The 14,086-nt window shown below is 46.5% G+C and overlaps 1 protein-coding gene across 9 annotated transcripts in view; it reads right to left on the reverse strand.

Annotated features, from left to right (window-relative positions):
* Positions 1-1,466: 1,466 nt before the first annotated feature.
* Positions 1,467-14,086, reverse strand: part of MBNL1 (muscleblind like splicing regulator 1) — an 80,682-nt gene continuing 68,062 nt past the window's right edge. For 4 of the 9 annotated variants that reach the window (XM_017734386.1, XM_008633756.2, XM_008633752.2 and 1 more), the window contains 4 exons: positions 9,500-9,535; positions 8,716-8,810; positions 5,611-5,685; positions 1,467-4,768 (listed from right to left, as the gene is read on the reverse strand). In XM_017734386.1, the coding sequence (XP_017589875.1) occupies positions 5,629-5,685; positions 8,716-8,810; positions 9,500-9,535 (188 nt within the window). In that variant the 3' untranslated portion in view covers positions 1,467-4,768; positions 5,611-5,628. Of the gene's footprint in view, positions 4,769-5,610; positions 5,686-7,908; positions 8,102-8,715; positions 8,811-9,499; positions 9,536-14,086 lie in introns of those variants that run through there. The other 5 variants (XM_017734382.1, XM_008633754.2, XM_017734384.1 and 2 more) reach the window with 3 other exon arrangements.

The raw sequence follows: 14,086 nt of genomic DNA on the forward strand, positions 1-14,086 counted from the left end.
CCCAGAATCCCCCCCAGTTCAGAAAAGCCTCTCAGCTGCAGACATAGGAGATCCTTGGAACAAAATTCTCTTATTTTGCTTTTGACAACTGATACAGCTCTCATTGCTGCCCCCGTGGCTGTCATTGTCCCGGCCCTGGCCAGCGAGGTGCCACATCCCAGAGGGTGGCAGGGACAGCGAGGTGCCACAGCCGCAGCTTCCCGAGCCGCTTTGGCAGCAGCTCCTTCTCGTGGCTCTGCTCAGCATCCGAGCTGCTGATTCCTCCCCCTGCAGCGACAGCCCCGCGGGGGCAGAGCTGCTGCTCGCCATCCTCTCACTCGCGGGAGCCCCGGCAGAGCCGGTGCCGCAGGACAGGAGGGCCGGAGGGTCCCGCAGGGCTGGGGGAGCCCAGGGATGGAGCCACCACAGCCGCCCTCGAAGTCACAGAGGAAAATCGAGCTGGGCTATTTTTGCCGGTTCTGAACACTGGCACTGCTCGACGCGTTGTTTTTCCCTAGGCAGCTAAATGTGGGGATAAATGAAACGCTGGTGTCATCCTGAGCATGGGGGCAAAGGGCGTGCAGGGGAGTGGGTGCTCGGCCAGCAGGAACGGGATGTACAGGTGTGCTGAGCTTGGAAATAGTGCCAAGAGACCAGTCTGGGAAAGGCCAGCTAGTGGTGGGGGTCACAGGAGACACCCAGAATCCCCCTGGAAAAAACTGCCCTGCAGTGTTTTCTTTAATCAATTAAAGCTGTGATGTTGTGATCAAAAATTTTGATTATCAGTGATTTGTGGGAGACAGATGGAGCAACTGCAACACGTGGCAACAGGGCTCCCTCTAATGTCAGCCACTGCCTGGCTGCAGCCCACTCCCTGCTGCCCCATTCCCTGCACCTCCCTTCCCAGTTCCCTTTATTCCCTGTGTCCCCAGTTCCCTGCTTCCCCATTCCCTGCCCCTCCAAGTCTCTGCTCCCCGTTCCTTGTCCTCCAATTCCATGCTCCCCTCATTCCCTTCATTCTGACTTCCCTGCAGCCCCAGCTCCCTGTTCTCAATTTCCCTGATCATCCAGCTCCCTGTGTGCCCAGTTCGCTGCTCCCCCATTCCCTGCATCCCCATTCCCCACTCCCCTGATTCCCTGTGCCCCCATTCCCCACACCTTCAGTTCCCTGTGTCCCCATTCCCTGCAGAGGGAGGAGCTGGGGGTCCCAGTGTGTCTCTGGATCTCAGAAGTGTTGCCACAGGAGGCTAACGGCAGCTGGGGCTGATCAGAGCATCCCGGATTTGACAGGAATATCCCAAGCAGGCGGGATATTCACATTTTAATACACATCCTGCAGAGGGGAACATGTGCTGGTGCAGAAAAGCCCCAGTACCAAATAAACTGTGGACAGTCCCACAAGTGCTCAGACACATTCAAGCCTACACAACCCCGTGGAGCCACTTTTAACCTAATAGAGGAAAAGATAATTAAGAAAGAGAACTTTCATTAGGGCAATTTCACTTTATTTTTTCCATACAGCAAGGTCAACTATAGCAGTAATAATAAAATAAGCATAAACCCAAATTGCAGCCCAGGACAGAGTACGTAACTGGAGCAACTACAAGCGAAAGTAAGTCTGTGGTTACGTAAGAGCAAACCCAAGCGCGCCCGTCCTTCCAGCAGATGAACCGGGGGCTGCACGAGTGCAACTCGTTAATTACTGATTAGTGTGAGCTCCGAGACCGGGCAGCCCGGCCCCCCACCTGCTCCAGCTTTGGCATAACACAGGATGACCACGCTCCTGCAACGCTTTCCATGGAAAGGGAAGATCTCCCAGGTTGTTTTTCACCTGCTAAAAGAACAGGACCACTACAGCGAGAAAATAATCCCCTACCCTACAGCTACGGGTGCTGTTCCGTTTGCCTGTCCATGGTTGAACTCTGTGAATGTCAGTATTTGTTTTGAAGAATCTTTTTTTGTGAACAAGAAACCACTGAAATTGTCAGAAACTGGTTTGAATAGCATATATCTTTAATATATTTTGATACTTTAAACATGCAGTAGATTTTGAATAATGTACGGAATATCTGAGCCATGGTTCCCTGGATGGGCTGAAGTACCTGCTTTTTTTTTATTTTTTTTATTTTTTTTTTATTTTTTTTTTTCATAATGATTTTCAGGCAGATTTGACCCAGTGGAGCTTCTGTCAGTCATGAGATCTCGGAAGGATGGCAGATCTTTCCAGCTGAAAAAATCCTGGCAAACTACAAGCTGTCCACATAAAGCAAAGCAACTTTTTGGAAGGGGGATGGAGTGCTAACTCTGTGCCACTTTTGCAAGCAATTTTGTTCAGCCTGTCATTTTATTTAGCCTTAACAAAACTCCTTGTAATTATAGACATTTTTATTCAAAATAAGATCTTACTATTATACAGGTTTCTCTCTTTTTTGACTATATACAGAAGTGCAAAAAGTCAACCTTCGCTCTCGACGTCCCAACTGCAGCATAATCAACCCTCAAGAGTTTGCACACACACACTAGAATTCTTGTTACGTAAACTTTGAGTATTTGGATTATCAACAAAAAGTCCCTTGATCTATTGATTATGCAGCTTATTTATAACAAGGCCTGATATTCAGGGATTTCAAAAAATATTTAAACAATATTTTAACATTTGAAATGGATACAGTAGAAAATAAATTTTATTCTAATATCTAGGAACTAGATTTTTTTTTCTCATAACTAATTACAAACAAAATAAATCATCAAAATATTACTCAATTGTCTGCCAGGATTGTTGCCATAGCAACAACTTAACTTCTTACTTAGCAATGATTATATAATTATAAGATATCCATATAAAAGATCTTTGTTCTTTAATGAAAACTAGACAAGAACTAACAATGACTGACATTCTTACATTGTCATATTAGATCAGTAAAATAGAAATCATTTAGTTAACAATAATACGAATACTCATAAGACACTACATGTAGATTCCAAACTGAGTATGTTATGAAGAAAACTACTTTTTTTTTTTTTGTATTTTGAAAAAGTCATCAGTAAACTCTAATAAAACAAAATTCTATAAACTGAAATGGTATCAACTGGTAATAGAAAATGAAAACGAGCTAATAAATGTAAGAAATAAAAACTAAACTTTTAACACGAAAAAAATAAGTAAATTCTCTATGGTAAGTCACTACAATTACATGTGAAGTCACCTATACTTTCTTAACACGATTGAAATTACATTGGTATGGGTTTTAACCCGTAATGTAATAATCTAAGGCTTTAATAGATGTACAGTACAATCAGGAAAATCAACACATCATTCTTATCTATAAAGCATCTCTCTCAAGCATAAAAACTCGCAGTAAACTCGGAGTATGGCGAGTTCTACAACTGAACCCGCGCCTCTCCCTCCCCTGCCCACCCGGGGCCTGGCCCCAGGCAGCCCCTGGCTGAACAGAGCAAAAATATCCTTTACTGGCTGCAACATCCAAACCACAAAAAGAATTCCTTTGGATGAATCCATTCTTAAAACTTGAATGCACATCTATTTGTTTGTTTTTATTTTGTAAAGGCTTTCTAAGGCTATAAGCAGTTAATCTGAACAAAAAAATCACATATAAAACTCACCCGAGTATTAACCCACCCAATTTCTACACTAATTAACATCTCATTTGTCCTATTTTGGTTTGTCATGCATCTGCTGTCAGTGCTTCTGCGTCTTTGTTTAGAGTCGCCGCGGACGCGGGACTTGATGAATTAAAGTGAAACCCATCTCTGCAAAACATTTATAGTCCTTGTGACTTGCGACAGAGGCTATAAATAGAGCAAAAGAAGTTCCTCAAACATTTGTTACTGTGTCTCAGAAATGGCTTTTCCCTTTCGCAGCTCATGTTATACAGTAAATATGCATAAATATGACATACAACGCCTTGGAGAGTTTATAGATAATATTGTCCGTAAGGGTTATGCACAGCTGGAGCATCTCTCTGGTGCTGCCCACTGGCTGTGAGGAGCAATTGGCCATTTCTGAGACAGCTTTGGTTTGAAACAGAATGGTGCCCTTTGACTGATCAGTACTCATCAAGTCAGTGAAAACGTGGTTCTGAAAATAACACTGTGGAAATAATACTCTGATGGATGTACAGTCTATGGCACTTCATGAGAATCCTTAACAACATGGTACTTAAAGCCATTGATGTGCTTTAAAATATACACAGTTGTGGTTTTGCTTGGCACATTCATCTCTGTCAGATTCCTCTCTTCTCATTTCTTACAATCTATTACATTAAAAATATTACTCTTAAACAAAAAATTACTGTGCATGCACGCTCTCATCTATAATGGCAATTTTAAATACAAGGTGCACCTTTGTTATTTGTAAACCTTGAAAGAAATAAACTTACTTTAAAAAATTATATCTTGGTCTACAGACGTACCAATACATAATAGATTTCTGGTTACAGCATCGTCAGCCTTTCCGGGGTGACATCCGTGATTGTGGGGAGCAGGCCCCGGATGCATCTTCCCCCGGGCACTGCGTGCCGGGAAAGGCGGACGATGCTGCAGGTTTAGACAATAAGATCACCTCAGCACAAATATCAATTCAATGTACAAAGTATATAGGCAACAGTGTGCAGTGGAGTCCCACGGTCTCGCTTCATCTCGTTAACATGCAATGTGTGATGTCACTGCTGAGGGGTTCCCAGTGCTGCTGGACAGTATTTACATACACTATGGCTAATGAGCTCGGCCTCTTCCCACCCAAATCCGGCCTCTTCGCCTCGGATCCCATCTGGGAAGGGAAGGGAAGAGCACAAAGTGTTCTCGGCACAGCCAGGACTTGGTGTCAGACCACAGCAGCCCCAGTTTTATATGGCACAGGGGGCTGCGTCCCCGCAGGAACCTGCCGGCAGCAGGGGCACTCCATCCCACTGCATCCCATCCCATCCCATCCCATCCCATCCCATCCCATCCCATCCCATCCCATCCCGTCCCACCCTCAGCGATCCACTCTCCCTGCGTCACTCCAGCAGTTTAACAACATTTATGCCCAGCTGAAAGGAGCAGCTCTGATTGCAAACCCACTGTGGCCAAAGGGTCAATCCCCACCCTCAGAAAAAATTCCATTATGGCCAAGGCATTCCATAAAAACTTGGCAGAAGTGGGGCACAGGAGAGAGGAAGGTAACACAAATGAAGAGCTGTCCTGGGGTGGGATGGCTGCGGGGGGGGATCTCACAACAACAGGAGAATTATGAATTTCCAAACCCAGGAAATGCTGGGGTTCCAAATTTTGGGATTTAAAAGCCATTCTTTCTGAAGAGAACTTGATGGAATCATCTTCCCCCTCTATCTGCCCCTCAACTCAGGTCGCTGCTGGGGCCACCATAGACAGAACACAACCTCTGTGAACCCTGGTTTTGCTGGGTGGGCATGTACCAAACTAACACATGATGTGGCCACTGTTACCCGTGGGATCTCTCCTCAGAGAGGAATGGCCCCTCAGGGGGGTCAGAGCCTCTGCCCCTGTAGCTTACTGGTTTTCTTAGAAAGTAAAAACATTCTGTCCCTTACAGCAACAAATTACACACATAAGAGTAAGAAAAAATACAGCAACAACACATTGGGAACTTACTGTTAGATGACCAAATGTCTACATCTGTGTAACATACTTGTGGCTAGTCAGATGTTCGGCAGATATTATGGGTATCTACAGGTAAGAAATATAAACAATGAGTAACACGTGCAGTGAGCCCACCCAGAGACACAGCATTTGCTAGAGAGTATCAGTCTGGGAGAATCAGCTGTGAGTTGGTGGATTTTACATTATAACTATAAGTTAAAGTCGACTGAAGTGCTACAATAGCAACTTAGAACTGGAAAACATTGGGTTAAGTACTACGGGACAAATATAAATAAGTATTATTGGTTGTTCAGGAAATAGGAGAAGTTAACACCTACAAGACATGCAGTGCAGTAATTGAAAATAGCCCTTTTTGTTGGCCTACACAAAATCCTGTGTTTTCAGTGTCTCAGATGATGAATTCTACAGGGGCCTCATTTCAGTGTGATTTTGTGAAGTGTTCACTGCTGTCACTGTCCGGGGTTTTGAATGCCAAACCTACAGTGCCCTGAGCTTGATTTTCATGGCTGGTGAAAATCCCTGTTTGAGAAGAGCTCTTGCCCTTCCCACAGCGGCTGCAGCACCACGCGGAGCAGCCAGCAAGCAAAGCCTCCCCAAGCAGGGAAACAATTCCCAAAATGCTCGGCTGCACAAACAGGACTGAGCACATGGCTCCCCTCAAGTGTCCATCAGCTCAGTTTCCCGTTTAAAAAGCCAGGATCACACTGGGAGCCAATTTCCAGCAGTGCCACTAACAGGTGACACTGCACCCTGGCCATGGGTGGCGGAGGCACCGCAACCCTGCAGCGCCCGGGGGGGAGCAGCTGTGCCCAGGCACAGGGAATTGTGCTGAGGCCTAGGACACAAAATGGATTTGCACGATCCCAAACATCTGTGGCACTTGGAAAGACCCTTTTTCCTGATGGGCACCAAGGCTGGCCTGTGAATCTGCCCAGTAAAGAGAATGGGGAGTTTCTTCTCAACTAACTCATTGGCAGGTCCTGCAGTTGTTTTTCCACCCGTGTGCCCTCTCCTTCCCTGGCAGCTCACACATCACAGCATCGCCAACTCCACAGAAATGGGCTTGGAGCAGAATGAAGCTTCTCATACCATGTTTTCCTACTGCTGCAGGACAGGCTGCGGCACCCGACTGGAGCAGCATCAGGGATAGTGCTGTCGAACAGACCAGGGACCTTCAGCACCGATGCAGGAAGATGAAGGGCCAGATCTTTAGCCTTTGGCATGCAGGCACATGGCATCAGGTGGCATTAAATACCTTCAGCATTGCTCACATGGTATATACATATATGGGTATATATGTATATATGGAGGTTTGGCTGCAGAACTGCACTAAGTGTTATGAGGCTCTGGGGAGGAAAGGCATGAAATGACCAGATTCTACAGCAGAAAGTTTTCCCTGTGATCTATCTGGGAAGTGCATGGTTACTAACAGAGATGATTTAAAAAGAATGACTTTTTCTTTGGCTTGTCTTGTTCTCACAACCCCCAGGACATGCACAGGATACAGAGACACTGAAAGTAACTGGTGCAATAAATTGCAGTATTAAGAGACTTTGGGCATACAGGAGGTTGCTTGCTGAGCTGGCACATATGCAGAGGTAGCCCCACCTATGAATTAGCTTTTCAAAACACCATTTCTTAGGCCAAGTTTAAAGCCCTGAGTGGCCTGTTCATTCAGCAAACATTTCTCATGAGAAGAATGTGCTACCTGCTGAGCAGACTAACCTGGGTTGTTTTCAGAATTCTACAATATCCAGGTCCCTTTGGAGGCTCGGGGTGTGCACGCCTAGCTGTCACTGCAATGGTGTCATTTGGGAATTGTATTTTTCAGAGATGAGGAAGCAGACAGGTTAACGAGGGGTGTACAGCTGGGGCAGCACAAAATGGTAGTGCTCGACAGGTAAAGGTGCAAAGGCTCGAAGCCAAAGGCCCTGGGGCTGGCTCTGCAGCACTGGGTGTCCTGAGGCCGCAGGAGCTGGCACCACCCTTCCCATGCACAGAGGGGCACGGGCTCAGGGCCTGAGGAGCCACCTGCCCTGAGCCAGGAGCCGAGTGCCTCAGGTAAGCCTGCCTGAACACTGACATTTACCTGCACAGCTCGTCCCACACACAGGACCACAGCTGCACAACGCTGAGGAGAACCTGGAGTTCCCTTTTCTACGGGACACACGTGTGATCCCACCGAAGCAAGACCTGCATATCAGACCAGAACTGACGGCTTCATGGCATGGGCAACTAACTGCCCAGTAAATCTCAAAAAATAATTTGCTTTTAAAAGAGGAACAGAAGGCTCTTTAAAACGTTTTTATTGTTGCACTTTCAGCCAGGTGTTGTACAGAAGTCTGCCCTTCTGACAGCGTCCTGTGCTCAGGTGCAGCTCCAGCAGCTCCTCTGGCTCATGGACTCATCTTTAGAGCATTGGTTCTGGCTTTCCTGGGAGGACTTCTAATCACTTACGTGGTAAAGCATTACTCTCATATTCCTGAAATACATCCAAACACGGCAATGACTGCGGTGGGTATTGAGAAATAAACCCAGACTCTAATGGGAATTTTCTTAACTGAGCTCTGTTCAAAGCAATGGGCCATTCCAAAAAGAGAATCACAAGGCTGGAACAAAGGCTTCAAGAAAGTTTCTGTGTGGCCCATGCTCACGGGGTTTTGTTTTACGCTTGGAAGAGGAGAGTCAGAACATGTTTGGACTGCAAAACTCAGACTGTAAGAACCTGCAACCCCTCTGCACAAAGACTCCCCTGGCTTTGCCTGAGTTCTGCAATGAAAGGAGCTGTTGGCTCCACAGAAATGGAAATAAATCATGGGCTTGTGTATTATCCCTTGCTCTTTGCATCCCTGAGAACAGAAATAAGCAGCATGGCCCATAAATGTCAAGACTGAGTCAGAAACTCTATTGTCAATTATTTTTAGCATCAGAAATGGAACTGCAGCACCTTTGGAGCATGGCTAAGGGCTGATTAAGCTGTGCTGCAGCTCTTTGAGAGAATGTGTAGGCCAACAAGAGGTCAGATCCAAACCCCCATGCTCATTAAAGCACCAATTTCGAGTTGTCTGTAAGGAACAAAGCTGTAAATTAGCAAACCTGGTTGGCTGTGGCTGTTGCAGCGAAGGGAACACTTGTGGCAGATGTTGTTGCTGCAGACACAGTGGCTGGCGTAGCACCGTGCACCATGGGAACTTTCGGAAGGAAAATCAAATAAGCAAACATACAGAAGAGTGTAGCAGTATGGGACCAGAGCGACACGTGGGAGGGTCATTGAGCGTGGTTCACCACAGCGAGAAGCCCGAGACATCATTGCCAGAGCGTGACATGCAACCACAGTGCAAAGCAGGACAACATTCCGGGTGGGAGGGGAGGGAGATGAAAGAGAAAAAAAAATGGGAAAATGCTTGTTACCATCAAATCAAGAATATCGACACAAACAAGCTTAACCATTTCAATATGAAAAACAACAGGAGAGTTTTTTCAATGCCCTTATATTTACAAGTTTTTGTCTTTTAAAAATTCAACCCAAATATTTACTGCTAACAGAAATTAATCTTGTAGAAGGACAGAATACAGCTACATGGCTATGGTAAGATACAGTCTTTAGTTAACACAAGATAGTTTCTAAACACTGGAACTCATAGTCCAGTCAAAATCCACCAAGGAACAATGTGCAATTAAAAACTGCTGTACAAAATTAACATCTACGTGTCCATGTCAATTAAATAAAACAATCACATTTAATTGACAGGTGTTAGTGCAGGAGGCTCGGGGAGACGGACTGGCACGAGGGCTGTACGTTAAATCTAGCAGTGGATTTTGAGGGTCTGTGAGCTGCACCACAGGTTTAAGATAATCAAGAAACAAAGCTGGCACCTACCAACACTTGTAGCGGGTGTCATGCACAATATTGAGCCTGCTCATCATGCATTGCAACAGGAAGGTGGATTTGGAAAGGGAAAAGAATTAAAACAACCCATCACACGCGTAATTATAAATTTCATTTGAACAAAGAAGAAAAATTGTTATTATGGGCACAGTAGCATGTAACTGTCAGCACAATCAAACCATACAATAGCACAGTGGTCCGTTAGAACGAGGCCTCAGGGACAGGGCAGCGGATGGAGCTGTGTTGGGACTGTGCTGGCCCCAGAGCATGGCCACGAAAACCTTCCTCAGCTTTAACTCAGAACTCCCTAAAACTTCTTCCTTTCTGACACAAGCCTTGTCGTGGTCCTTTCCCTGCTCTTCTCAGATCAAAACCCCTGCCTAGTGCCTGCGGTCCCCGGTGCGAGGCCAGTGGGACCAGGCCCGGCTGTTCCTGTCCCTGTCCCTGTGCCCGCTCAGGAAGTGCTGCGCACAGCTGGACCCATCCAGGCAGATGGATGGCAGAGGTGATAGAGCCTCTCCCTCTCCCTCTCCCTCTCCCTCTCCCTCTCCTCTCCTCGGGCAGTGATCCCGACTGTCCCTTGCTCTGGCCACTTCACACGCGACTCGGAGCAGTGGCTGAATGGTCACCGTGCCCTGTGCAGCTCATGGTGACACCTCAGAGCACCTGTTCAGCCTTTTGTTCTACACTGCAGGATGTATTTTAAGATGCTGGTGCCTAGGTTCACAGCTGCAACTCCCTTCAGACTACACAAGAAAGCACCTGGAGAGTTCTGCCCTCCAACCAGTGCCAGGAGCAGGAAGGTGTTTTTAGGATCATTCTGGTATCATTTTTAAGCATCACCAAGTTGGCAATTCTCTCTATGTTACACAGCAAAATGCCTTCCACCAGAGTGATCTCACTATCTTCTATTTTTACTTCCAAGATGATAAATATATACTGATCTTCCAGAATATCAATTTTAAATAAATTATTTACTTTTTAATTTAACAAATAACAGTACCACTGTTCATGATGGTTGACACAGCAGAAACTGAAATAAACTCTGAAATCTGGGAATGAGGTTGCAATCGAAATGGAAACATCCTAGCAGGCTGCCAGAGGCAGCCAGGCAATGCTGCCTCCGTGACATCCCGTGACTGTAATGGGGACAGGAAATGGCTCCAGCCGGTGCCAAGCGCTGGAGGGGATGCACACCCTCAGAGCATTCAACTATGCAGGGAAGAAGTCGGTCAGTTTAATTACTGCTGGGGCCAAGGTTATTCTCTGTCACTGCTGTATCTGTAAGGCAACAAAGGCAAGGGCATCATCATGTTTCCTAATTAATCCTCTATTTCTGTGTCATAGAAGAGACTGAGAATGTTCGCAAAGAAAGGATAAAGGAAGGGAACCTCTCCTGACCTCCCCAGGCACAAGTCATGGCTGAAGCCAATGGGATCACTTGCAAGATTAAAAAACGGAGCAGAATTTGGCTAGAAACTACAAACAGTAAGCAAAACAGCTTTCTCAGTCCCTCTTACGGGCTCTCAGTGGCATTAATGGGGGTGCAGAGAAGAAGCTCTGAGCTGTGCCTCTGCAGCAGTGCCCTGGTCACGCAGCTGTACACCTCTACGAGAGCTGCAATGGTACATCGCTCCCCGCACAACTGTATCTGCATCCTACACATGAGCTGGGTATTTATAACAACTCTGAAATATCCCTGTAAAGCTTTTCAATTAAAAGCTCAAAATTTCAGTCTGAATTATCTTCATTAACATTATGACCAGTGCACACAGTTTTTGAAAAGGAACTGAAGCAAATGAACATGAGGCAGAAAGTAGAACACTTGCTGGGGTGGCATAATGCCCAAACACAGACATGCTATATGACCCTCTTACCAGTAATAAAAATAATTCTTGCTATGATCTTAATATTCAGCTTGACTTCAGAAGCTTTGACTGACTAATGAGAACACATGAATAATGAATGTGCACTTTCAATGTTCCCTGGCTGTTCGGCACAAAGCAGAATTTTAATTTGAGGATGTTCTGACTTAAATGACCATAACTTCACAACCAGATTATTTCTGTGGTGCAATAAAGCTATTTTTATAAATATTCTATGTTTACTGTTGTTTTAATTATTTTTTCTCTTTTCTCCCTTGTATTATTCCCCTCAGTCTATTTCTTCTGCCCAATCTACTAAAGCCTAATTAAAAACAACATTCCAGACAGCACAAGCACTCCCATGGAGGTGAGCAGTGGTGTGTGACCTTTCCCTCCCCAATGTTTTGGGGGAGAGCAGTGGTTTTGCACAGGCCCAGCAGCCCCAGAGAGGAAAGTGCTTTAGGAAAACCTCTGGGCACTGAGTCCCAGCCAGGAACAAGGGAGTCTCTGGTGCTGAAGCTGCAGTAATTGAACAAATATGCAACGGGTTAATACGATGCAGAGGTAGCTGCAGCCTTTCCATGCTGGCTACGGGGTTCAGCTGCCAGCTGCAATCCTGCCCATGCAGCTGCATCACGACATCAGCTCCTGGGAGCATCCTGCCAACCTGACCCTTTCCTCTGGAGGATATCGCTTCTCAAAGACACTCTGGTCACCTGGGAGACACCCCCGGGGCAGAACAGCTGCACCCGCACACGGAGGAGACAGGGAGCTGAGGCCCAGCATGGTCACAGGCCCTGGGGCAGGATGTCACTCAGCTGCCCACAGGAGCACTCTCCAGCCAGCTCCCAGTCGCTGCAGGACATGGAGCAGGTAAAGGTCCGAGGACCGGAGCTCTGCGCGTTCGCAGTGGGAGGTTCACCGCGTCTGCCGAGCTGTCCCGAGCTGGCAGCCAGGACCCAGGGACCAAACCGAGCTGGGAACACCACCAAGGCATGCAGAGCCTCCTGACTCGCCTGACTAACTCCCCTCATTCCAACAGCACAAATGGTCCTGGTTCTTTCTTGCGACACCCCTAAACTCCCCTCTCAGTCTGGGGACAGCTCCCAGCAGCCAAGGTTTCGGGGACACCTCAAGAGGGGAGCTGTGCACAGAGGGAGCTCTAGCTGAGAGAGGTGATACGAGTGTCTGAAGAACATTTAATCACTTAAGGCATGCTGGAGTGCAGTGTCCACTCCCAGGCATGGATGATCCCTGGATGTGCTTCACATCCCTGGCACACAGCCAGCCAGAACAATGCCTGACAATTCAAAAGAGGTATCTTGAGGTTTCTGGAATATCAGTGGGAGAACATGAGAAGTGAAGTGCCCTGCAGAGAGGAGGGTCCTGCACAGATCCCCCACAGGGAACCAACCCTGGGCACACCCACCCTGTGCAGGTTCTGCAGGCGTCCTGCCCTCCAACTGTCCTGCATACGCTGCCTGGAGCAACTAGGAACACAAATGAGCACTTACACCTTGGGTGTCTGAACCTGAAAAACATCACTTTAATTCAGATCCCACTGAGCTGACATGCCCCTGCTCCGTGGCCATGGAGCTGGAGGCACCCACGCTCAGTGCTCTCCGTTGCTTCGTAGGGACAGATGGAGAAACTCTATTTCTAGGTGACTGTGCCCAAACAGGAACTGATCCCAGTTCATCTGAAGTGGGAAAAACTAAAAAGGGCACGGTGGCAAAGACATTTTTCAAACTGTTTGGAAAGTACTGGATTACTGGAAAGCTCAAACTGCCGCTATCTGAAAAACATAAAGAGAGAATTTATAATAGCTCATGCTAAAAACTCCCTTACTTTTCTTGTGCAAAATATACTAAACTTGAGTGGTCAGGAAAGGTCTAATGAAACCTCAAGAACCACTGCCAAGCTCCTGGAGGTTTCAGTGTGGATCTGCTGGAGGAAGGGCTGAGGTAAGGTGTGTGGAAGAGCCAATGAGAAAGACCCCAGTCAATGATGAGGTGCAAATGGGGTCTGGCATATATAAACCACAACCCCAGCTCCTGAGTTTGAAGGGGGAGCTCAAAGGTAGCTCCAGCACTTCCAGAAACCACCCAGCCCATTGCTGCTTTCATGAAAGCTGGAAAGTTGCAGTTCATGGACTCCACTGGTTATGCTGTGCCAAAAGAGATCTGTGAATTGTTTAACATTCACAGGAAGGACTCTGAGTCTTTCTGGATGGGGCTCTGAGCAATCTGATTTATTGGAAGGTGTTCCCCCGTGGCAGGGGGTTTGGAATGAGGTGGTCTTTAAGGTCCTTCCCAACGCAAACCATTCTGTGGTTCCGTAAGTCCATGATCACATATGCATTTTTATATGGATTTTAATATGTGGGCTAGAGATCTGACCTACAGCTTACTCAACCCATCTTGCTATTGTCTCCAGCAAGCTTTGTAACATTTACTGATACATTTCACTGGCTGCAATGCATTTTTGCATTATTAAAATGCACTAGATCATGAAACTGATTTTTGTGACATTTAAAGTACACAGGTAGGTTGTATGCCAGATCAAGACAGAATACTAAAGGGCATTATACTGAACTCCTGGGAACATACTTGCCAAAAATGTTTAGGATAAAATCCTTTAAATTTTTGGGCAAAGACTGATGAGCCATATTTCTTCCCCTTCCCAGTCGGCATGATGAAGGGCTGTCCTCACA

Source organism: Corvus brachyrhynchos, unplaced genomic scaffold, assembly GCF_000691975.1.
Source record: "Corvus brachyrhynchos isolate BGI_N302 unplaced genomic scaffold, ASM69197v1 scaffold544, whole genome shotgun sequence".
Taxonomy (NCBI): domain Eukaryota; kingdom Metazoa; phylum Chordata; class Aves; order Passeriformes; family Corvidae; genus Corvus; species Corvus brachyrhynchos.